Below are 22,218 nucleotides of genomic sequence, written 5' to 3'. Positions count from 1 at the left end.
TGTTGTAAATGTTTCCTGAGAATCCAATTCTTAAAAATGCAGCGCGAGTGTCTCCACACTGTGATGCTGCCACCGTGGGTCTCTTGGCTGCTTCTGTTATCATCGCTGCCACCTCTTTTCCCCAGCTGAATGAAAGCATCCCCACAGCATGACGCTTCCACCACCATGTCTGAGCACTGTGTTGAGAGGAGGCGATGCTGTTTGTTTCACTTTGTATCTTACTACTAGCTCACAATTATGTATCTGACACCATTTTAGATCAGCAGCAGGAGACAGTGATCTGCGATCATACACTTTTTCTTGGAAATTGGTCTATGATCGGCACACCTCTAATGCAGCATATTTATAACGACAGAAATTGCACTATGTTCCTGGAAAAAGAAAAAAAAAATATTACACATTTAAATCTACAACCATTTTTCTGTTGCAGGTTTTTCTCTATCATAATGAATCTATTTTATTTTTTTTTTGGTTCAGTCCAATACAGCTGGAATATGACAGACTGAACTAGAAACAGTGATGAGACAGAGATGTACAATGCGATCAGCTTTATTGGAAGTGGATGGAAAACAGTGCACTGATGTACGACTTCCGGGCAAAACCAGAAACCTCGAAACAGAAATGAGCGCTGGCACTTGTGTCGACACATTAAAGTGCTTTGATGGAGGTTATGTTTCTTCAAATTATAGTAAAACGTGCAATAGTTTAAAGCTGGGATTGAAATTGAATGACGTCAGTCTCATTGCCCAGTGATTCTTAAGGAGAAGCAGAGGGTTGAAGGTGAAGCCTTGTACAGTACAACGGCCCTGGTGATGATCATGCCAAGATTACGGGACGGGGATACGAACGGAATGAGTGTGAATGTTAAAAAAAAAATTCATAACACTTTAAATATGAACAGAAATTTGTTCCAATGTCAGAAGCAGCTTATTTTCTGTCACATCATGACAAAAAGAAAATCCTTGCACCATGAGCTGGCAGACCACCCTCTGAATTAAGCAGCAAAAAAACCCCTAAGCAATCAATCTGTTGTATTTAAATAAATATGATGTTAATTACTGGAACTGAATTGCCTAGTTGTTCAACCAAGCAGCACCGCTGCCATGCATGCTCACATTGACTCATGTCACCAAGACAAAGTGCAGTTCTCTGTTTACATAAAAGCAAAAAAGCAACGTAAAAAAAAAAAAAAGTAAATTATTTGAATTTCTTTCTTAGACAGGAACCCAGTTCCTCCATTATTATTATTATTATCATCATCATCATCGTCACAGTTTTGATTACAGACACTCTCAGTGAGTGCCGGTTGGAGACATCCTCAAAGGAAGCGGATCCAAGTGGAAAACCATTTGGACCGACCCATCTATACAATCTGCATCAGAGGAAGGCCTCAGGCTCTCTCTGTTTGCGTAAACGGTAAACTGGCTGCTGCTGTCGCCCGCTGGCATCTGCAACGCCTTCACAGCACGGCAGCTGAAATGTTGCCCGGCAATGGCAAACGGACATAAACTGACAGGGGGGGGGGTGAAGGGGCTAGCTGATGATGCGGCTGATGGACTGCAAGGAGGGGAACTCCTCGCTTTCGGTGATGTGCAGGGTCTTGTGGGAGTTGAAGTCCTTTGGGGCCAGAACCTGTCGGCAGGTGGGACACACCTGGCAGTCCAGCTCGGCCGCCGTGGCGGGCGTCTCCCAGGCGGTCTTCTTGTTCTTGTTCTTCTTCCCCCCGCTGGCGCCGGATTGCTTCTCCTGCGCCTTGCGGTCGGCGTGGGCGGTCAGCAGCTCCTGCTGCTTGCCGGTGTCCGGCAGCAGGACCAGCAGCTCGTTGAAGATGCTGTTGAAGTTGTCGCCCAGCAGGTCCTTGCAGTTGCGGTGGTACTGAGCCGCTGAGATCACGCCCTGGAAACGGAGAGGAGACGGTTAAAAAAAAGAAGGACAGCAGTCGAGTGAGGGTTATCTCACCTGTGACAGTGCAAAAAACACAAAAAAATGTCAAAGCACTTTTTCTTTGGTTTCTAGTTTCAAGTACACTTGAAATAAAAATAAAACTAACTTACAAAGGAACTTTGCAGCAAGACACAGGAGACTGTAAATAATTCCTTAATCTACCAGTGGAGTTATTGATCTATACTGCTCTTACACCTTGCTGAATGGCTACTTGTAAGTTATTCAGCAAGGTGTATAACTTAATTTGAGATATTTGCGCTAGAAATTAGACCAAAAATACTTGCTAAGATTTAGTATTTTTGTGGTGAACCGTACCATCTACTGTGTTGTTTTTGTAACACTGAAAACACAAATGTCATGTTTTTATTTGGGTTTTATGAGACAGATCAATATAATTAGGGTGCATAGTTGTGAGCTCGGATTATTTTTTCTCTCTTTTTTTGTCAAAAATCTAAAAAGTGTGGCGTGCCTCTGTATTTCAGCCCTCTTAACTCCAGTACTTGAATGTATTACTCAGTTAAATTGAAGCATATGTAACTGAGCAAAAGTAATTAGTTACAACTCATAGAACATTCAGGCAAAATCCCAATAAGACAACTTAAAATTACAGGTGGAAAATTTGAAGGACGTGAATTCTTCTCAAGTCATTTCACTTGTATAATCTATTGATTACAGAAAGGGGAAGATGCCGACGTTACCTGTCTAAACTGAGCCGAATAATTTTTGAACTGGTTGAAACTGGACTCGTCATGGTGGAGGTACTTTTTAATAGACTTGATGAGCTCCAGGTTTCTCTGCTGGAAGTCGTCCGGCACCAAATAGCCATTAGTCGGCATTTTGGGGGGTCTGAAAGGAGAAGGACAAAACATGAGACAATAAAACAGAACTATGACACTGAGGAAGACGAGTTCAATGGTTCTTATTGTGCAGGAGAAAGATTAAGCCTATACATGTACAATTATTTATTTATTTTTTTACAGTTAGCTGGTGCAGCGTACATTCAGGTGTGCTAAATAGTCCAGATATTACAGTAACCAGACTCAATATACCCAACAACTACTCACAGGCTGACTGCAGGCTCCACCACGTTGCTGTTGAGGGGGATTCCTGTGAAGCCCGGCGGCGGCTTCGGGGCTGAGCTTCCCAGTCCAGGTGGAGGCGGGGGCATCGCAGGGGCTGGGCTTGGCGCTGCGGTTTTCACCGGGAAGGAGGTCTTGAACCCTGTCAGACAAACACAGATTACAGTCGCAGCTCTTCGGGCCACCTGAGGAGACGGCGTCAGATCCGAGGCAGTTTAAGCAGCCTGCCGAGGTTTTCTGTTGACATCCGTCATCAAAATAGAGACGTGCTTACCTATTCTACGTTGACACCAAGCACTCAGATTTAGTCACATTGGATGGTTAACCAGGACCAACCGTGTGGTTATAGCTGTGATCAGAACAAGCTTTCTTTTGCTTCTATACGTTGTGTGACGCTTCCAGCTGTTTTGACCGATAACCCTGCATGTGACCGCATGCAAACAAACAACGTGAAGAGCAAACACTGGGCTACTTTACAGCTCAATACTGATGAACAAACTGCTTCAGAGTCGCCTCTCTTATGAGGTTTGACTTATGAATGAAAAAGATGATGAAGAGCACAGAAGTTTCACCCTCAAGACTTTGATTGTCCAAACTTTGATTTAAAAAAAAATCCCTTTAGTTGCCCTTATAAAGCCTTTCGGTACACAAAAATTATGATTCAAGACAAAATGACACAAATATATGCAACATGGGAGAACAGGTATAGCCACTGAATGGATGGATGATATAAGAATAAAGCAAGTTGAAAATGGTGATTTGCTGCATTGTCAATTGAGCAAATTGGAATTGCAAAAACAAATCTGCTTAATTCAAACAAGGAAATTATTTTAAAAAGAACTTGTTTTTGATAAAAAGCTTCTGCAGTTGGATGACGTGTATTGAAACTAGTGTATTTTTGCAAAACTACAATGGAAACACTTTTCGCGTCTGGAGAGTAACGTGATCAACAATCGGCTGTTAGATGATGACAGGAGGATTGCAGTGCGCCATGTTTGTAATGAAAACACACCTGGTGTTGTTTTAGATTTTGTTCTTTAAGAACACTATGCACAATTTGAGAATATAATAAAAGATTTAACGTCACTTTGACGATAAGTTGATATCAAGGCATCCCAGTATACGAGACATACATAAATACATTAAAAAAATCTGGTCAGAGAAACCATTACCGGTGCGCTGTGTAGCGGTATATACCGATTGATTTTTGTTTATTCCTTCCAAATTTGTTAAAACTCTTTCCAATGTTTCACATTTTGTCAAATGGCAACCACAAACTTTGGTGGGATTTGCTCTGGTACAGCAAAGCGGAAGACGTCTGTGAAGCATAATGGAAAAAGACACTGGATTTTAAAGTTCTTCATCCCGCATCCATCTTCCTGTTCTCAAGGAAGGCATCCCCACAGCATGATGCTGCTACGACCATGTTTCTCAATACGGGTGAGTTTTCTGCCACACACGGCATTTGGTGTGTCAAAAATGTTAATGTGGCTGTCAATGTTTCTTCTTTGATTAGTGCTCTCTTTTGCCAACCAGTCATTTAAGATGGACGGCCACGTCTTTTCATTTTCAGATCCTCACACCTTAAATTGTTGAACAAACTAACGACATTAGTACTTTGACTCAGTGGACGAATAAAACCAATTTTTAAATGTTCCAATTACACAAACAATCTTTGTGTCAAGATTGGACTCATTTTGGTTGCTTTCTCTGTTTTTAGTGACCTTTCAGTGTTTAGAAACTGTATAATTGTTTAGGTTTGTATATTACTGCTGTCAGGAACTCAGATTCTGAATCTCACTTTTTGTGAAAATGAGATAAATTAAAATAAAACACAATTAAAATCCAGATAACATGAATTGAAGTTTATAGTTGCTTGTTTTGCAGACAGACGACTTTAACTAGGCTACTAAGTTTCACCTGGAGGAGGTTTCTTGGTCATGAGAGCGGGGAATTCCTCCTCTGGCTCCGGCGTCGGAACAACAACAGGCGTCGGCATTGCCCTCGAAGATTCTCTGCAAACGGCCGATGTCGTGTCAGTGGGACCGCTGGCCGACACGCTGGTTGCTGTGACGGCGCCGGACAGCGATTTGCTCCAGGTTTTCTCTGGGACGTTTTCCTTCTGCGCAGCCGTTTCCACTGAGATCACGTTCATCGGTGCCGTCGCGCCCGAAACGGCGGGCGCCGACGCGGAGGAGGCGGCCGAGTTTTTCTGCTTTTTCTTCTTGCCGGCTTTGGAGGAGGGCGGGTCTGTGTTGGGGGGCGGATTTGCAGAGGATGGGGTGGCGGAGGGCTTGGTGTTGGCTCCTTTGACGGTGAGGAGGGAGGAGATATCCAGCATGGTGGGCACCGAGCGGAACTCCTGCTGCGTCATTCCTCCGCTGTCGTCGTCGTCGTCAGACAGACAGGGAGGCGTCGCCTTTTCTTTTTCCCCGACTTTCTTCTTCTTGCGGGAGGATGACGAGTTTGAAGAAGAGAGGAGCTGTGGCCCTGAGGGAGCGGCTGAGAGAGGAGGCGGAGCTCTGGAGGAAGGAGGAAGTTGAGCGTTCGGTTTGGCCACAGGAGTGCTGTTGGACCACGCCGAGTTGGCGCTCGCTGCGGGTTTGGGAAGCCGAACTTTGGGCACCAGAGCGGGGAAGTCCTCCTCTTGGAAGGAGGAATTCTTTTTCGGCTGTCCGGAATATGCAGGGGTCATCGGGGAGGAAACCGCAGCGCTGGAAAGACTCGGGAACTCCTCTTCCTTCAGTGCCGCGGCAGAAGCTGCTGCCGGACCCGGCTTCGCGCTGGAGGGACGAGGACACAAGGGAAACATTTCAGCACAACAACTGACTGTCATGAGATGATGAGTTAATTTGGTGAGCTGAGGATTACATCGGCGCTACGGCGGGGAAGTCGTCTTCATCTCCTGGATTAGAGCTCTTCATTGTTTTTACTGTAAAAAAAACCCCCAAAAAAACATTGAAGATGAAGTTGGTAATCTGAAGAAGATAAAGTTACTGTGATTTTATTTTTCTACCTGGAGGCTTGTTGCTCAGTTTGATCGGTCCAGTCAGGTGTCTGGGCTCGTCAGGCTCTAGTCTCTCGTCTCTAATGTGTTTTGAAGTGATCCTCTCTTGCATCGCGGGTCGATCTGTTTGCCTTTGTGTCACCGGTCGCTCTGTTTGCCTTAGCATGGCGGTCCGCTCCGTCTGCCTCTGCATCGCCATCGACGCTCTTAAAGCTGCTTCGACCTGCCTGTCCTCTTCTTCTCTTTCCCTGCACAGATAAGATGAACTGGAGGTGAAACGTGAAGACAGGAGAGTCTGAGTGCAGCATCAACTCGGGATGCAAATTATTGATTAATGAATTAAAGCTGACTGACTTATCCATCCATTAAAGATTAATTCATAAGTTGCCATATTCTTAAAACCTGAGTTGCTAAGAAAAATATGATTGACTGTCTTTTCATAACATGAGAAAAAGGTATAAATTTTTTCATAATATGCTGAATTAAATGAAAACACATTAAATTTGAACATTATTTGTGTGTGCTGTATTAAATACTGACTGGATAAACTGTAAATTGTGGTTCTCAAATTATTAAACTTAGACATAATTATAAAATACAACAAAACATGAATCTCTTAGGTTGCCAGATAGAAAACTGGAATGTATTTGTTTCAACATCCTCAAACCGACTTGGCTTCAGGATGACCAGCGGCGCCCTCTTCTGGGTTGCGGCCAAACTGCAACACTAAGTTCTGTAAGCGGACATTGTTAGTTCATCGATTAGAACTAATTTTAATCTTATAAATTGTTTTCAACCCTAGACTCAACTGAATGAGCTAAAAGCCAATGGAGAAAAAATGGTTTTTAAAAGAAAAAGTATATTTTCATCTGAGTTAAGACCAATCAATGGTAGGTAAAGCTGATGCAGCACAGGCAAATAAAGGGGGAGATTATAAATAATAAAAAAAAGAAAGAAAGAAGAAATAGACAGAAAAGAAAGAAAGAAAAAAAACCATTTAAAACTTAATTGGAAGCCAGTAACGAGACGCTAAAACTGGTGGTATGTGCCATCATGCAGCAGCGTTTTGTACCAACTGGAGAGGGAAGCTAACTTAAATCAAAAGAGAGTTGCAGTGCTGCTTTGTGTTGGTATATCATATGAAATGCTGATAAGACGCAGCACACGTTTGATCCAAGTTTATGGTTGAAATTTGCTCAAGTTCCAGGAAACTTTCAATGGATCCCAGGGCCGATCATGCAAACTCACCGGGAGTACCTCCAGCTCTTCTGGCCCATCTGCAGTCTTCCCCGACCTCCTCGATTATGCCGCGTTTCCTCATAGTCCTCGCCTCCAACCATGCCTAAAGAAGCATACGACTAATCAAGCTCACCGCAGCAGGTGCGTCTTTTTAGCTCGACAAGGCCACATCAACCCACCGTCGTTCCTCCTCTGCTGCCTCGGAGCATAGTTGAACTGCAGGTCGATGTGGCGGTTCTGCCGGGCCTCTGCTCGGTTCTTGCTGTGCGCCGCAGCCTTGTGGGCCTTGTAGTCGATCTCGGAGCGGAACGCGTGCGTGAACTGCTCCGTGGCGCAGCGCCCTTCCTCGCACAGATAGTGGCTCTCTCTGAAGTGCTCGCTTAGATACCGGTAATCACTGAGGACAGACGGATCAGTAAGAAACAAGTAGGAACGCGATGAAACACACGCGTCACGGGTGGATTTTCTTCTACTGCGAACACCTGTAGTATTCCTGTGAGCCGTCCGCGTCGCAGAAATGGCAGAAGTAGTGGTCCCTGCGCAGGTGCTTGAGCAGCTCATCATTGTCGAGGTAACGCTCGTCGCAGAACTTGCAGAGCGGGTGTCCTCTGTGACTCGTGTCGTCTGGATCGCCGTGCGCTCTGTGCCGCGCCAGTTCCTTACGGTTATACCACTTCCGCTCATAAGAGAAGATCTGGAGAGGTGGCAGGTTTTCAGAACACAGTTAACATTTTAATGCATCTGATCTCTGGATAAACTTTTCACAACCAACAGCAGAAGTCTACTACAATCACTGAGCTGATTTTACAACAGAAATACTGGACTTCACTGGATCAGGGAGGAGCTCGCATACCTTGAGATGTTTTGAGCAGAGCTTGCAACAGAAAAGCTCATGCTGCTTCCTCATGTGCTGCTCCAGCTCCTCAAATCTGGAGAAAACTTTAGGTTCTGGACATCGGACGCACTCCGACAGCAACAGACGCCTGATTACAAACAAAAAAACACATAAAAAAAAAAAAGCCAAAAAAAAAAAAGCTACTCTGAGCACTAAAAACAAATTATTTTAATAGAGTTAAGTACTGTTTCTGCAGCAATTAATTTTTTTTTTTTTTAAATCAGTGTTGTCTTCCTGCAGCCTCTGAATCCGCAGCTTGAAAACTCATCGCCACCTTGTGACCACAGAGTCACCAGCTGCAATATTACAGTCACTAACTAGAACGCATGGGACATAAACCAGCTTCTTCATCACATCAAGCTTTTAGTCCCTCTGGAAATAAGGTATTTCTAACAGATGACACCTCATATCATTCCAATAACAGCTGTAAAAAAATCTTTAATCTCATAAACCGTTGTAAAAAGTTTAGTTTGTCATTTTTAGCCATAGTTCAATGTATTCAATCAAATGAGGGTCAGTCTATACTCTGTTATAATTTCAGCTGCTGCTCCAGTTAGACTAACAGCCGCATTTTGCACAGATATTTGTGTGCATGGTCTGCAAAACTGTGCAACAGACCGTGCCCGTTATTTAGTTGATCCAATAACTCAAACTCTTCCAGTTCCATTTACAGTGAAATAGAAACTGTCGATGCTGCTTCGTGTCTATCTGTGTCATGTGACCTGACTGTAGAAAGAGAAAGCCCTCGATTTAGAAGGAAGTGCTTAACAGAGAGCAGCTGAAACACTAGTCTCAAAATATTACGACATTCAGAACTAAATACTAAGGTTGTGAAATATTTTATGGTACACATACTAATCCAAGCCTTGACATTCAGCAAAAATGATCTGCATATAAACATAACCAGCAGAAGCAGCGCATGAGTTAAGAAGGACAAAACTTTCATTTTCATTTGGCTGTAATTTAAATATTTCCAGTGAAAGCAAAACCAAAGTCAAAGTTTGAGTTTGTGTGCACAAACCTGCCGAACACAGCTGATTCTAACATGGACACGTTAGTAAACAGAGACTTTCTGCTGCCTTTTCTGAGTCAACAACCAACAACTTTTAAAAGGCAAAAATGCTTAATAAAGTAAGAAATGTTGGTAGTTTGTCTTTTTGGTATCTGCCAGCTATCCAGATACTACTACAAAAGAAACATTTTCTTCTGTGGGAGAAACTAAATCATCAGTGAAGCCGTTTCCCCCTCCCAATCAATTATCCCAGTTGCAGCTACTTTTTCAATATCTTAGTTACCAAATTGTCAGGCATGCAAAACACAAGCATCTTATGTTTTAAAACATCATAATAACCTAAGGGATTTAAAACGGTAAGAGCAGAGTCTTTCCATACCTGTACTGAGAGTGGGTCATTTCGTCTACAAAATATATGTCGTATCTCTTCTCAAAGGGAAACTGCTGATAAGGCAGAGACTGAAAGGTCTTCAGCTTTTTAACAAACACCACCTGAAAGAACGTGACAGGAAATGATAAATCAATGACACCCAGAAAGTGACATCTTACTTTAAAAAAAAAAAAAGAGAAAGAAAGAAAAATGCTGTTTAAACTTTTAACTAAAAACTTAATGTTCACGATGCTGCCAATACAAAAGACAATTGATTTTAAAAAAAGATTTCTGAGGTGAACTGTAGCCATGACATTTGCATTTAAATTTTTCCATTTTTAAAACACCAACTTTCTTGTAACAGAAAAGCTACCAGGCTAAATCAAGTTACAAATCATGAAATGCAAATTGTTTAATATCACAATTTGAGAAGATTGAATGCCTTTATATTGCTTAGTGTTTTAGTTGACGTGTAAACTGGTGTTTAGCTTTTTAAACTGTTTTGAGTTGTTTATTGTTTTTCCACCTTTTTAGGTCCCCAGTCACCTCAAAAGAAAGTTGATACCCTGAATCTTCCTATATACTGATATTGTCCATTTAAAGCATCTCCATGTATTTAAGAATAAAGCTACAGCCTGAACCTAACATCACTGTGTTGAAATTTCTTACATTTGTCCAAAATGTAAATGTTTACTAGCCGGGCGTTAGCAGTTAGCAAGTTAATTACAATATTAGTGACGGGACGCTAAATTAAGACATTGCTACCAATATTAGATAAGATTTTCAGCATGTCTTCATTCATTGATAAACACTGAAGCCAATTTGTTACGTAATAGCCCCTAATTTGACAAACCAGCACCTACTGCTGTGCTGATGTTAGCATGACCTGCTCTGCCCGGCGAGTGACAGCAACAAGCTGTAATTTAAAGCACAATAAACTACACTATGTCATTCCCTGTCAGTCATTACCTATTGTAAATTCCCTTAAGATACTTTTACACAGAAGCAGCTTTTTAATACTTAGGGAGGCTAAAATGACGTCGAGGCCTAGCTAGCTCGAGCCCCGGGCCAGAGTAGTGGATTGATCCGCACCTTGTCAAGCTCCTCGCGGCAAACGGCGCAGTACTTCTGGTCGCAGAGTACCCTCATCTTGGTGGAACAGCGGTAGCACACCGGGTGATCGCATTTACCCAAAGCGAAGATGTCGATGTCCTGGCAGCACAGGACGCATGTCTTCTCAGACTCTTTTACGGCGGTTGAGTTCATGTTGACGGGGGGGGAAAAAAGGAGCTAAAGCCTAGAACTGCTTGGGAGCGTCTCGACAGTGAAGTGCTTACGTAACGACGAAAGTGTGAAGTACCGCCGGTTATAGCGTCACGTAACGGTCGGAGGGCCACAGATCTGAATAGTATATGGATGGGCCGAGATCAGGACCACAGCACGTTAGTTACGACTTTTTTAGATGTGGGATCTGCGCATGCTGTCATGGCTGATGCACGTGTTTGTGCTGTGGCGTTCAGCGGCACGGCGGGGCTTCCGTAGAAACCTTTCACACGCCGGGGTGAGCGTTCTGGAAAACCGTACTGCAACAATAACAATCTGAAGCCAAATATGAACTTAACTTATATAGGGCCTTTCTAATTTTGTCGACCCCCTTGAAGCACACTATTTTAAACGGATGACGTTTGGCAATTGTCTTCCAATTGCCAAACGTGAGATCGATATTTCCAAACAGAATAATTCAAAAAATATCTGTTTTGTGTTATTCTTCAAACTTTTGTGATTCCACGAGACATGTCCAAGACCAAGAAGGCTTACGTACTTGTTTATATTTCATCACATATACGAAAGGGGTATGAAAAAAAGCGCTACAATGTTTCTTTATGATTATTGATGGAAATAATAAAATCTGTCAACAGTCCACCAGGTGGCGGGGGGCGGTGGGGATCTTTGGTTCATTTTCAATAGCTGCTGTTTACATTGAGTGAAATATACCTTTAATTGTATCTATTGTCTAAAGGTATTAATTGATTCTAAGGTTTCCAAAGGCCAGTGACCGTGAAGCAGTCAAAGTTTTTTTGTTGTTGTTGAAAGATTCTTTAATTTTGCTGCCTTATAATATATTGGGAAAATACTTTATTGTCCCACAATGGAGACATTATATGGGTTTAACAGCAGCATTAAGTGTACATTTAGACAGGGACAGATATGGATAATCAAGGGTTTATTAAAAATTGTAATAAATTCTTAAACCTGAACTAAGTACTGTAAAATTATATCAGATGCTCTTTAAGCTGTTCATAGTTTTTCACACTGAATGTCACATTTTTTGACAGCCTTTCAATTTGCTCTACAGTAGCCAGATAGAACAGTCAGGCAGTTCTTCCTTTGTCGCCACTTAAAAATATATATTTTAAGGTTATAATTTGGACTTTGATAGCTTTTCCACACATTTTATATGAAGTTCATGTACCTGATCAAGACAGCATATTGCCCAGTGTTTTTTTTCCCCAAGTGTCACCCCAGTATTTTTGATCACATGAACAGTTTCTGCAAGGAGAAATAGTACAGAAAATAAAGAGAAAAATCTGAGGGAATATGAATCGTTTTGAACAAATATGTATCCAATTTTTAGACCTTCTGGTGTTGATAAATAACTTAGATTTTCTCATTTTAAACCTTTAAAAGTCTTCTGAGACATTTGAACCCTAACCCTCAGATTATGAAGATAACCATCAACAGAGTTCATGTCTAAATATGAAAAGATACTGAAAAAATGGTTAACAAAGTTTCAAACATTAGGTGTTGACAAAAAATGTTCCTCCTTCCTGAACAATTTGATTGCTTTTACAAAGTCAGTATCAACGTTTATGCTGACAGAGCTGCTGAACAAATTCATTAACCACAAAGACAATCAACCTTGAAATCTGATTTGAACCAGTTACTTTTACTGTAGGATGACAGATGGAAAAACCTTTGTTCACTGTCTCTGATCTTTATTTCTACATTATCAATTTGACGATGAAAAGTCAGTAAGACTTAAAGCCAATTAGCTAAAGCAGATACTTGTGTTATTAATGCTGAAGGAAAACTTGAATGAGTGTAGAGACACTTAGAGGAGGAGATCTGATGTACAACATTACCACACTTCTTAAATCATCATTAATTTCTTTTAAAACTAAAGCAGTAGAAAATCACCATAAAACATCAGTAGTGGTTTATCATTAGTGAAATACTCTTAAAAATCAAGTCCCATCCAGTCATCGTCACAGTGCATCTCTGTTGTTAAGTGTCCAGGGTTGCATTTCTGGTTGCTGGTTAGCGTCTCTTGTAGCGGTCGCTGTTCAGTCCCATAACTCTGAAGGTACTACTGGCAATCTTCTCATAGAGAAGGAACATGAGGGCAGCAGTCAGGACGGTCTGCAGCAGCTTGGCCTCCAGGCCTTTGAACAGACCCAACACGCCGTGTTTCCTACGGCAGAGAAGCCGGTTGAAGACACAAAACGGGACTGAAGACTGATAATGACCGTTGAACAGCGAACTAAACACCAAAATGCTTTTTAACGATGTAAAATGTTGTGGTAAAAAAATTCTTCTTGTTTTAGCACACAAAAATGTTTCAAATAATAATTTAACCAATTATTTATTTATTTATTTAATTTCAACATTCACAGAATGAAATAAAAAAATATAGTGAAGATCGGGTAGCTGCAATTCATGACTGACACAACAGTCTGTCGGCTAGTCTGTTAGCGAACAATTACGATGGTTCGCAAAGTCGTTGACACTTGTTAAACTTTTGCATATTTTGTGTGGTGCTACAATCACAACGGTTAATGTAATAAAAAATACATATGTGTAAATAGAAAGATGTTCTTAGCTCCCTTTCCTCTGACGGCCCTAAATCAAATCCAGCGCAGTTTGAATCAACAGATCAAGTGAGATCATCCGTCGACTGGAAAAGTATTAATCATGTTAAAAACAAAGCTGGTTCTTATTGAAGAGTGGCAAATAGAAAGTTACCGCGGGAAGGATTATAATCTCTTCACTTGAAAAAAGAAAAAGGGACATAAATTCCTGCTTCCTACATATCGTAACCTGGAGGTTAAGATTTGTAACCTCCAGGTTATATATCGTGTAACCTGGAGGTTACGATATATATTGCTAAAACCAGTTCTGGACTGGTAGTTCCACCTTTTTCACTTTTCCTGAGAAATTTCTGGTAATTCCCTTGCAAGTTCATGCATGTGCTCCATCTCAAAATAGTGCAACAAATCATCACATTAATTCGTCCTTCTAAAATGATTTTAAAGTAATCTTTAGATGTGTGATATTTGGGAAAACTCACCTCGCTCTGTTCACCAGTAGACCCTGGAGGGTCTGCAGGCTGGACAGCAGCTTCGACTTTTTTGTCGGTGTGTTGACCTGACCGAACTGTTGTTAGGAAAAGTATGGAGAAACACACAGTTGGCGCTAAAATGTTCTCCAATTCTTTCGAAGAACGAATGTTGGACATAAAAGTGAGACGTACCCTGAGGACGGACTGTATCGTCTGCAGTGGGTACGTAACAGTGGTGGCGACGGCTTTGGCGACCGCCCCGATGATGAAGACCTCCAGAGATGAAAGCTTAGAGGAAGAAAAGATTGGTCGCGTTTCTTTTTTTATTACCAAGCCTCTTTCCATTCAGATATTGTGAGAATCCTGCTACCACCTTCCAGCTCACCTCCTTGGAAGCCCCTCTCCTCAGCTGCCTCTTGAGGCCTTCGTAAATCATGAACTGAATGGCGGGGTTGAGCACCAGCAGCAGGGATGGGAAGGTGCCGTTCCAGAGGGCGCCAACGCCTTCTTTACGGACGATCTGCTTAAATGCATCTGCGGGAATCATAGAGAAGGTTATGCCAAATCGCAAAAATATTTACATCCCTTGAAATTTTTCCATGAGCTACAACCTTTAACATCAATGCTGTATCAAAGCATTTACTGAGGTGGACCAATACAAAGTACTAGTGCGGGTAATTGGGAACTGAGAAGACATTTTGTAAATGTCAAAATTATAACGTACATTTCAAGAAAAAGAAGGTGTGCACTGGTCAGATTAGACAAAAAAAGGAACACACAAAAAACATTTGGTGCTTTATACAAACTTACTTCACATACTTAATTCTTGGCACACAGCTAAACACAGTGTGGGAACAGTTTTCTTCAGCAGGGACAGAGAAGATGCTCAAAAACAAAAGGTGTGTCTAAAACTATATTTGTGCAAAAGCATGCCAAACTTTAAACTTTTTTTATTAATACATTATAAAAACACATTAAATCTTAACAAAATGCACTAAGGTTTGTGGTGGTAACTGAACAAAAATCTGAACAAGTTCAAGAATATAACTGATTCTCCGTTGAAATGAGAACTAAGAGCAAATCCGTTTACCCAGGATACCAGAGTAGTTTGTGGGCCGGATGTCAGAATTGCGAAACTTGGAGCCTTGGAGCTTCAGCTGGGTATTGACCACCCACAGAGGAGTGGTCAGCAGGACGTTAATAACACCTGAAAAACATAGCGATAAAAAACGTAAAGCTAACCACACTGTCTGTCGTATTAACCAGTGCACAAGAAAGCTTTCTGTGGTAAAGATGGAGATCAGTTTACCTGCAGCAATGCCTACAATGAGGTCAGTGCTGGGGGTTGACTGCCTGCTCTTCAGCCAGCTCGCTTTCATCCAGTGGAAGCAGTAGAAGTAGACAAAGTTGGAGCAGCAAAGACTACAGATGACAGGAAACCATCCTCTGTAGGGAGCTAGTCTGCAAAAAAACAAAACAAAAAAACAAACACCATTTCATTTCTCTCACAATTCAGTTGTGATTTGTTAAAACCATTTCACTCACAGCCCTTCTTCTTTCACAATGTCAGCCAAAATAGCAGGTGTACATTTGGCCTTCCTGTTTTCATCCACTGAACTCAAAGAAATAAAAAATTAAATGTCAATATCTAGCATTTAAACTCAATCTGCAAAGAAAACCCACACGTCCACATCTCACCTTGAAGCCGTAGCCTGGCAGTGTCCAGAGGGAAGAACACCGTCATCGCAGTCACACTTCCCTAAAACAGACCGAGGTCAGCGTTCTGGTGCTAGACACCGAACTCCGCTAAGAAAACCACACATTCAAAGCGACGCGAATTTCTATAGCACAACGCCAACTCAAAAATCAAACACATCATCACATCTTCATATTTATAACATTAGCTTTAATTCGGCTGGGTTTGACATCACTCTAGGCATCTGACAAGAAAGGTTCTGTCGTAGTGGGAGAAGCTAACTTACCACGGCTCCTGACACAGCATGAACCAAACTCTCATAGGAGAAAACCTCGGCGGTCATTTCCAGCTGTCCTCTTAACTCCAAGCTGCTCAAACGACGAAAACCTCCTTCTGTTTTACCGCTAACCAGCCGTCAACTCGCTCCGCGACCCAACGGCTCGCTGGTTTTCTGTTTTCACTTCACGCCTCCTCGAAGCTCACAGAAGGGGATTGTGGGTACTGTAGTTTTAAGTCCGCTTTTATTTAATCAGGATAATTCATGAGTATACGTTTCTCACTGTGTTATATGAATAGCTTCCTTAGCAGAGATTCCTCGCTCATTGTTTATCTGTTTACTAATCTATTATTATTATTGAATACTATAACTTTGTATTCACAACCAGCCGTTTCTTCTTGTCTCATCATTTTAAGAGTGGTGCCTCTCCACTGCTTCCACTTGTTTGCTCATTATTAGGAACTGCTGCAAAGTCAACAACTAAAGGCTAATAGCCAGGCGAATTTAGATGGAGCAACTATGAAATATTGTAAATGGACAGGAATGGAATTGACTGGATTCAATAAAACTTTTTACAAATTGGACTTGGTTGACGTGTAAAGTGTTTTGAGAGGATATTTTTTTGGTGAATTCATAGTAAACTGGAAAAAAATGAGAACAGCCTGAAACTGTGTTTTTATGACGGCAACATCAGCATCTTCTTTAGGTGTTTATTGTGATGAATACAATATTCAACTGCTTGTTTAGACATTGTCTTAAGATGCGGTGACCGCTTAACGCTGTCAGTAAACGTTTTCAATCTTGTTTCTTCTTGGGCAGCTTCTGCAAAGAGACTTCACAGTTGCTGGCACGTTTAGCCTAAATTTATTCATAAGACAGGTTTCAGGTTTCCTCAAACATGCGAGCAACCAAGACGGGTGTTAATAATTTTTTAATAGACACAGGATATCTAACAGGTTTTTAGTTGGGATTTACTTGACAAGATACATTATACGACAACAAACATGGACAACAAACAAGAAAACATCTATGACTTCAAACCTGCATGACCAGAGCAGCAACCAAAATGCATTTACAAGGGAGTGAATTTTCATTTGATTTTTAATTGTTGAACATAAAAGTAAAATAAAAACTTCTTTAAAATAGGAAGTTACGATCTTGAGGGAAGGCACGTTATTTTTGGCTGCAGTGAGGTAATTAAGTTTCTATGACTTGATGGTTGACCTGACAAAGATCTGAGAATGATTATTTTAAGTGCATAAAATATCCTTTGACATGCCTTTTAATGACACTTATTAATGTTTCATGCTCTTGTAAGCACTGTCTGTGGTCCCTCATTTTTTAAGCATGCTCAACATGTTTTTTTTGTAAATAAATTAAACCAAAACAATAAGAATCCATCAGTCTCCGGCCCATTCACTCAGCCACTCCTGACAAACCCTCCTCTGCTCTTCGCTCTCCTCTCTAGTCCTTCGTTGCTTGGTTTGCTTCCTCTTCTCCCTCTCACTTCTCACCACCACTCGTTCCTTCTCCTTCGTCTTGCTGTGCTCCAAGACGGCCTCAACAGTGGCCTCCAGTGTCCGTAGTGAGCGCTGCGGGACCCATTTTGGGTCCACCGCTGGGATAAAGGGGTCTCCAGCAGTGACGAGAAGCTGCTGAGGCTCCAGGGGAATTTGGAGGAGATAGGCGTGCAGCATCATGCGATACGGAGAGTCATCTGCTCCCAAGCTGTAAGTGAAGTCTCCGACAATGGGGTGGCCAATTTCGCTGCAGTGGACCCTCAGCTGGTGGGTACGACCTGAAAAAACAAAGGTCAGGGCACACAGTCAGAGAGGAAGTTTCTTTAAAAACAAATTAATGCAAAGTTGTAAACTTTTCAAACTTTTTAACAAAAAACAAAAAAAACAAAACCACACTTGTATTCAGCTTCCCTAAATCAATACCAAATCAACAGTATGTATTTTGAGGTGTCAAAGTAAAGGTCACTGAAAGACACTTTTTACATTTTCAAACAATGCATCCTTTTTGCTTCACCTCAAAACTGCACATCATTTTGTGTTGGTCTATCACTTTAAATACCAATAAAATACATTGATTTGTAAAAAGAGTAAAAGAAAAACAAACAAATAAAAAGAATACTTTTCCAAGGCTTTGTAAATGATTATTATTAAAAGAAATAAAACCAGGTACCTGTGAGGGGCTGCAGCAGAACCTTAGTGACCGGGTCTCCGTCATACACCCCGAACTCTAACACTATCAACTCAGTTTGGGAAGGCTTTGGATTTTCACAACCTGTTGAGTGAATATGAGAAAATCCTGTAAACCTTTTAAAGCTAGCTGCTGTCCTTACATTTCCTGTAGGTTGATTTCAAACCAATCAGGCTCCTGTACCTTCAGTTCCTTCGATGCACATCATATGCGTTTTTCCCTCCATGGAGTTCTTGCCAATAGCGAAGTCCAGAGTTCGTGTCTCATTTTCCACCCACCCACGAAGCTGGAAAAGAAACTCACTGAGACAAAAGGAAAGGAGCAGCAGACAGCAACGTTTGTGGGCCAAGCTGTGAAGCTACTACATTCAGAGAGAAAACATAATTATTGAATAAATTGTAGATCATTATCTGTATGATCTTCTTTTTTTCATTTATGTATAAATATTATCTATAAAGTAAATCTTATGTGAATCAAAACTAACAACCACTTTGATAGGAGGAGGTGACATTATCTTTAAATATGTTAAATTTGGTTTTCATCAGTAAAGATACACATTTTGGGAAAAACAAAGCAAAAAAAAAAAAAGAAGAAAATTTTAACTTTACCCTACACTCCTACCAGGAAGGACCTGTGGTTTTGTTGCTGTTTCATGTTGAAAAAAACATAGCTTGATAAAACTTACAAATAGTTAATAGCTGCTGCATTAACAGACTCTGTGAAAAAAAGGGCTTGGTGTTGTTGTTCTTCACGAATGGTCAGACTATGTTTCAAAATTCAGCTATTTCCAATGAACCAACAATAGAACAGAGTTTGGAAATGTGTGTTTTTTTTTTTTGTTTCTTACCAAAGCTAAGTAGGCCTTAGTGACAGTGCGGTCCTTAAAGCAGCGGTAAGCCCGTCCAGCAGCAGCCTTATTCAGAGCGACACAAAGAGCTCCGCTGGTGGAAAAATCCAACTGGTGACAAAACCTGTTGGAAGAAACAAAAGCTAAAATGATGCAACTGTTTATGAGGCATAAACTGGCTGCATGAATAAATGCGGTTGCTAACCTGAACCCATAGTAGGTGCTGGGGTCTGCCAGATGGGGGAAGTGATGCTGAAGCTGCATCTGCACGGTCTGCTTTTCGTACCACATCTTGCTGTCTATACGGATGTCCCAGTGTTTGTCCACAACGAGATAGTCATCGCTCTGGTACAACACGCGCAGGCTCTCAATGCTGGCTGGCTCCGAACTCATCCTGCGGGGCTGGCAGTCAATCCAACCCTGCAGAGACTGGACCGGGACTTCTGACCCGAAAGGAGAAAAGAAAAACAATCCACATTGAGTTACTAAAGTTTTTACTCGACAGGCTTTTTCATTTCGGGCTGCATTGAGACTTTGCCTCCACAAACTCATGTCAAAACTCATGTCGCAGCAGTCTGAATATCGATAAGTACTCAATAAAATGTTTAACCTTTCATTTTTCATTGTTTAATAAATGAGCAAGAGTGTTTCTAGCTGCGTTAAACCGTCAATGTAATGTAGTAACTAATAGTATAGTGGTGGGGTTTATGAATGCCAAACAAATAAATACATTTCAACGGCACTGCCAAGATGCAGTGAAGTTTTAGTTAGCATGTTATTAGCGCTGTTGTTTCACCTTTAAATGATCAAACAATTCACAGCTACAAGCCCACCCAATATGGACATTTGCCCGACAATACAACACGTTGTTACATCGCTTTAAATAGTTATTTACCTTGGCTCCTAATGAGGTTAGATGTGAATAGCTTATATCCGAAATATGTAAACAAAACCACGTCTCAAGGATCACTTGTGCGCAGGCGCGTGCGCTTCTTTTCTCGTTTTTGTTCGTCCGTCGGGGTTATGTCGCCACCTTCAGGTTATGGAGCCCTACAACAGTCATGTGAAATATTTAAAAAAAGGAGAAAAATAGCGCACTTCGCTCTATTTTATCATTTCCGTGGATCCACACAAAAATGATCAAATAGAATAGTGACTATCTCCAGAAAAATAAATAATGAACATGGAATTAGAATGACATATCATACAATTCAATCGTCTCCATTTGTTTGAATTGTTTTTGGGTTTTTTTTGTTGTTGTTGTTTTTTAAAAAAAGGAAGAAAAAGGAATAAATCAATTCATTTGGCATACTTTTATAGTCTGATATTTTAATCCTGATATACTTTTCTGTTTGTTCTTAGAATGTTGATTATTTTATGCTTATTTTTGATAGATCTCTAGTGTATTTAATTTCTTAAGCATTTTGTTGTCCCATCCTGATCCAGTGTCCCATCCTGTGTTTTTTGACAACTGTTTTTTTCAATTAGTGGCCAGTTTTTGTCTTTTCAAGTCTTAAATAAAGTCAAAGCATTATATGCTACATTAATGTCATATTCTTTGCAAAGGAATTCCCAAATCTGCATTTGTAAATTAGTTTTCCAAGCATTCCAAGTATTTCCTATTCATTTGCTTTCAATTTAAATGACCTGTTTTTTCCACAGACACTATTATGAATTCCAAAAAATAGAAAATAGTCAGTGACATCAGTGGTCAGTAACCTGCTTTTCTAAACTACCTTTCATGTTAAATTTGTGAATATAGTGTCAATTAGTGTAGCAGAGTGTGTTGTTCATATGCCTGGCCTGGTTATAAATTGGTTTCAACTCATGGTACACAGTGCTAATGAATTTTCTGTCAATTTAGGATTCAGTAAATCAATGTTATAATTATCACAGATTAACTTAACAGCTTTGTTAATTTTTGGCTCAATATTTCTGCCCAGTATCCTCTCTGCAGGTGGTCACCTATAGAGAAGATAAACAAAGTGATCTCAGTCCTAGTCATAGTGTGAATGACCTCACAAGAGATTAAACACCTGGAAATAATCTGCAGACAGTTGGGACTGTTTGCACAAAATCCCATATGTGTGTATGTGTGTGTGTGTTTTTGGTTTTTGGTTTTTTACATAAGCTGTTAGGAAAAAACATAATTCCAATGTCAAGCGATGACCTCACATGGCCCAAAGCTCATAGCAGACTGTTCTGAATCACCAGAGAATATCCAGCACACTCCACCTGCGGGTAATCCCATTACGCTGAAGGTATGGGTCTGTTTCTCCAGCTAAGATCATTATCATTATATAAGCCATAAGTCATTATATAAGCCATATTTCATAACTCAGTTTGGTCTTCTGTGTTTGTGTGTGTACATTCATCAGAACTGAGTTCTTTGTCATCTGTGTTTTTGTCTGTTGTTGCGTAATGTTTCACTGGCACGTTTGTCTGCGGGATGCACCTGCAGCAAAGCTCTGCACTTGCAGAAATTAAGAGTTGCATGTGACTCGGCATGCCTACGTCATTACTAGAAATCACAAAAGTTTCAGTTAGATGACAGACAGAGGAGAAGGTGACAGGCGCCACACAACACCTATTCAATCCAAGGATGTAGTTAAATTCTACCTCAGTCCTTAATGAGGTAATCAAGTTGTGTAAATCTCAGACACTAACTGGACCTGGAACAACTTTTTGTGAGAGATTTTCTCTTTTTTTTTTGTTGCCTTGCTACCTAAGGAGAGTCATTTTTGCTTCACTCTTTGGATCCAGAACTTGCTGGAAGAATCTTCTGATGCAACTTTGTATATAAATCGTGCCTTTGTAAGAGTTCACCATGCCTAAGTCATTCCTGCAGGCTCGTTGCGATGAGCCCATCATGATATCGGACTGGGGCCTTCCTCTGCTGCTGGCACTACTGCTGCTGGCTCTACTCTACTCCTTCCTGTACCTTCCTGCTGCGGCCCAGCGAGCCCTGCTGGAGCAGGCGCTCAGTGGCAACAACACCACCGAAGCGGCTCTGAAATGAGTGATTGACAAGGACACATTATTTGTCAATGGACAACTGCAGGCTTCTTTGTCATTGTGTGACCATCCTGTGGATCAAGTAGGATTTTTTTTTTTTTTTAGACAGATAAGAGTTCTATCTGTCAGCCAGCTTTCATGTGATGGAGGTATCAAACCCTTTAGTGTTGATTTTCCTGAGCTGAAAATGTGAGGAAGGCCTTTGTACTTAAGTTGTCACAGATTCACTACAAATGCAAAGAAGTATGACCTTTGCAGCTTATCTTGTTTGATTTCATTTCCCTCTGAGC

General features: G+C 41.1%; 4 protein-coding genes across 6 annotated transcripts in view; 1 reads left to right on the top strand and 3 right to left on the bottom strand.

The window, feature by feature from the left end:
* Positions 1-22,218, top strand: part of LOC129363100 (protein shisa-8) — a 281,634-nt gene that overhangs the window by 234,611 nt on the left and 24,805 nt on the right. The gene's annotated exons all lie outside the window — the stretch shown is intronic.
* Positions 534-10,949, bottom strand: znf598 (zinc finger protein 598). 2 transcript variants are annotated; one of them, XM_055034944.1, is made up of 12 exons: positions 10,639-10,949; positions 9,556-9,668; positions 8,123-8,252; positions 7,752-7,963; positions 7,449-7,666; positions 7,279-7,372; positions 6,040-6,278; positions 5,895-5,955; positions 4,944-5,806; positions 3,009-3,165; positions 2,643-2,790; positions 534-1,896 (listed from the first exon to the last, which is right to left on the bottom strand). In XM_055034944.1, exons 1-12 carry the CDS (start codon positions 10,810-10,812, stop codon positions 1,534-1,536), a joined length of 2,772 nt encoding a protein of 923 aa, XP_054890919.1. In that variant the 5' UTR covers positions 10,813-10,949; the 3' UTR covers positions 534-1,533. The 2 variants fall into 2 exon arrangements, with proteins under 2 accessions (XP_054890919.1, XP_054890920.1); XM_055034945.1 differs by having other exon boundaries at positions 10,737-10,823.
* Positions 12,475-16,053, bottom strand: slc25a17 (solute carrier family 25 member 17). Its single transcript, XM_055034960.1, has 9 exons — positions 15,868-16,053; positions 15,584-15,644; positions 15,431-15,497; positions 15,195-15,346; positions 14,976-15,092; positions 14,271-14,419; positions 14,078-14,173; positions 13,895-13,980; positions 12,475-13,018 (listed from the first exon to the last, which is right to left on the bottom strand). Exons 1-9 carry the CDS (start codon positions 15,922-15,924, stop codon positions 12,865-12,867), a joined length of 939 nt encoding a protein of 312 aa, XP_054890935.1. The 5' UTR covers positions 15,925-16,053; the 3' UTR covers positions 12,475-12,864.
* On the bottom strand, positions 16,772-19,898 carry rpusd1 (RNA pseudouridine synthase domain containing 1). 2 transcript variants are annotated; one of them, XM_055034961.1, is made up of 6 exons: positions 19,809-19,898; positions 19,119-19,356; positions 18,914-19,037; positions 18,250-18,352; positions 18,049-18,150; positions 16,772-17,656 (listed from the first exon to the last, which is right to left on the bottom strand). In XM_055034961.1, exons 2-6 carry the CDS (start codon positions 19,304-19,306, stop codon positions 17,259-17,261), a joined length of 915 nt encoding a protein of 304 aa, XP_054890936.1. In that variant the 5' UTR covers positions 19,307-19,356; positions 19,809-19,898; the 3' UTR covers positions 16,772-17,258. The 2 variants fall into 2 exon arrangements, with proteins under 2 accessions (XP_054890936.1, XP_054890937.1); XM_055034962.1 differs by having other exon boundaries at positions 19,119-19,353; positions 19,809-19,887.

Source organism: Poeciliopsis prolifica, unplaced genomic scaffold (assembly GCF_027474105.1).
Source record: "Poeciliopsis prolifica strain line A6 unplaced genomic scaffold, Auburn_PproV2 SCAFFOLD010, whole genome shotgun sequence".
Lineage (NCBI taxonomy): Eukaryota > Metazoa > Chordata > Actinopteri > Cyprinodontiformes > Poeciliidae > Poeciliopsis > Poeciliopsis prolifica.
Note: the sequence above shows the minus strand (reverse complement) of the source record. Positions and strands in the feature narration are given on the sequence as shown.

Coding starts and splice junctions, on each gene's coding strand:
- slc25a17 (XM_055034960.1), bottom strand. CDS start 15,924: ATGACCGCCGAGGTTTTCTCCTATGAGAGTTTGGTTCATGCTGTGTCA. Junction 13,981..14,077: donor CGATACAGTCCGTCCTCAGG/GTACGTCTCACT, acceptor TCCTAACAACAG/TTCGGTCAGGTCAACACACC. Junction 13,019..13,894: donor CTACTGGTGAACAGAGCGAG/GTGAGTTTTCCC, acceptor TCTCTGCCGTAG/GAAACACGGCGTGTTGGGTC.
- rpusd1 (XM_055034961.1), bottom strand. CDS start 19,306: ATGAGTTCGGAGCCAGCCAGCATTGAGAGCCTGCGCGTGTTGTACCAG. Junction 18,151..18,249: donor GTGCATCGAAGGAACTGAAG/GTACAGGAGCCT, acceptor TTCACTCAACAG/GTTGTGAAAATCCAAAGCCT. Junction 17,657..18,048: donor TCTGCTGCAGCCCCTCACAG/GTACCTGGTTTT, acceptor TTGTTTTTTCAG/GTCGTACCCACCAGCTGAGG.
- znf598 (XM_055034944.1), bottom strand. CDS start 10,812: ATGAACTCAACCGCCGTAAAAGAGTCTGAGAAGACATGCGTCCTGTGC. Junction 8,253..9,555: donor ATGACCCACTCTCAGTACAG/GTATGGAAAGAC, acceptor GTTTGTAATCAG/GCGTCTGTTGCTGTCGGAGT. Junction 2,791..3,008: donor GTGGAGCCTGCAGTCAGCCT/GTGAGTAGTTGT, acceptor TTCTCCTTTCAG/ACCCCCCAAAATGCCGACTA.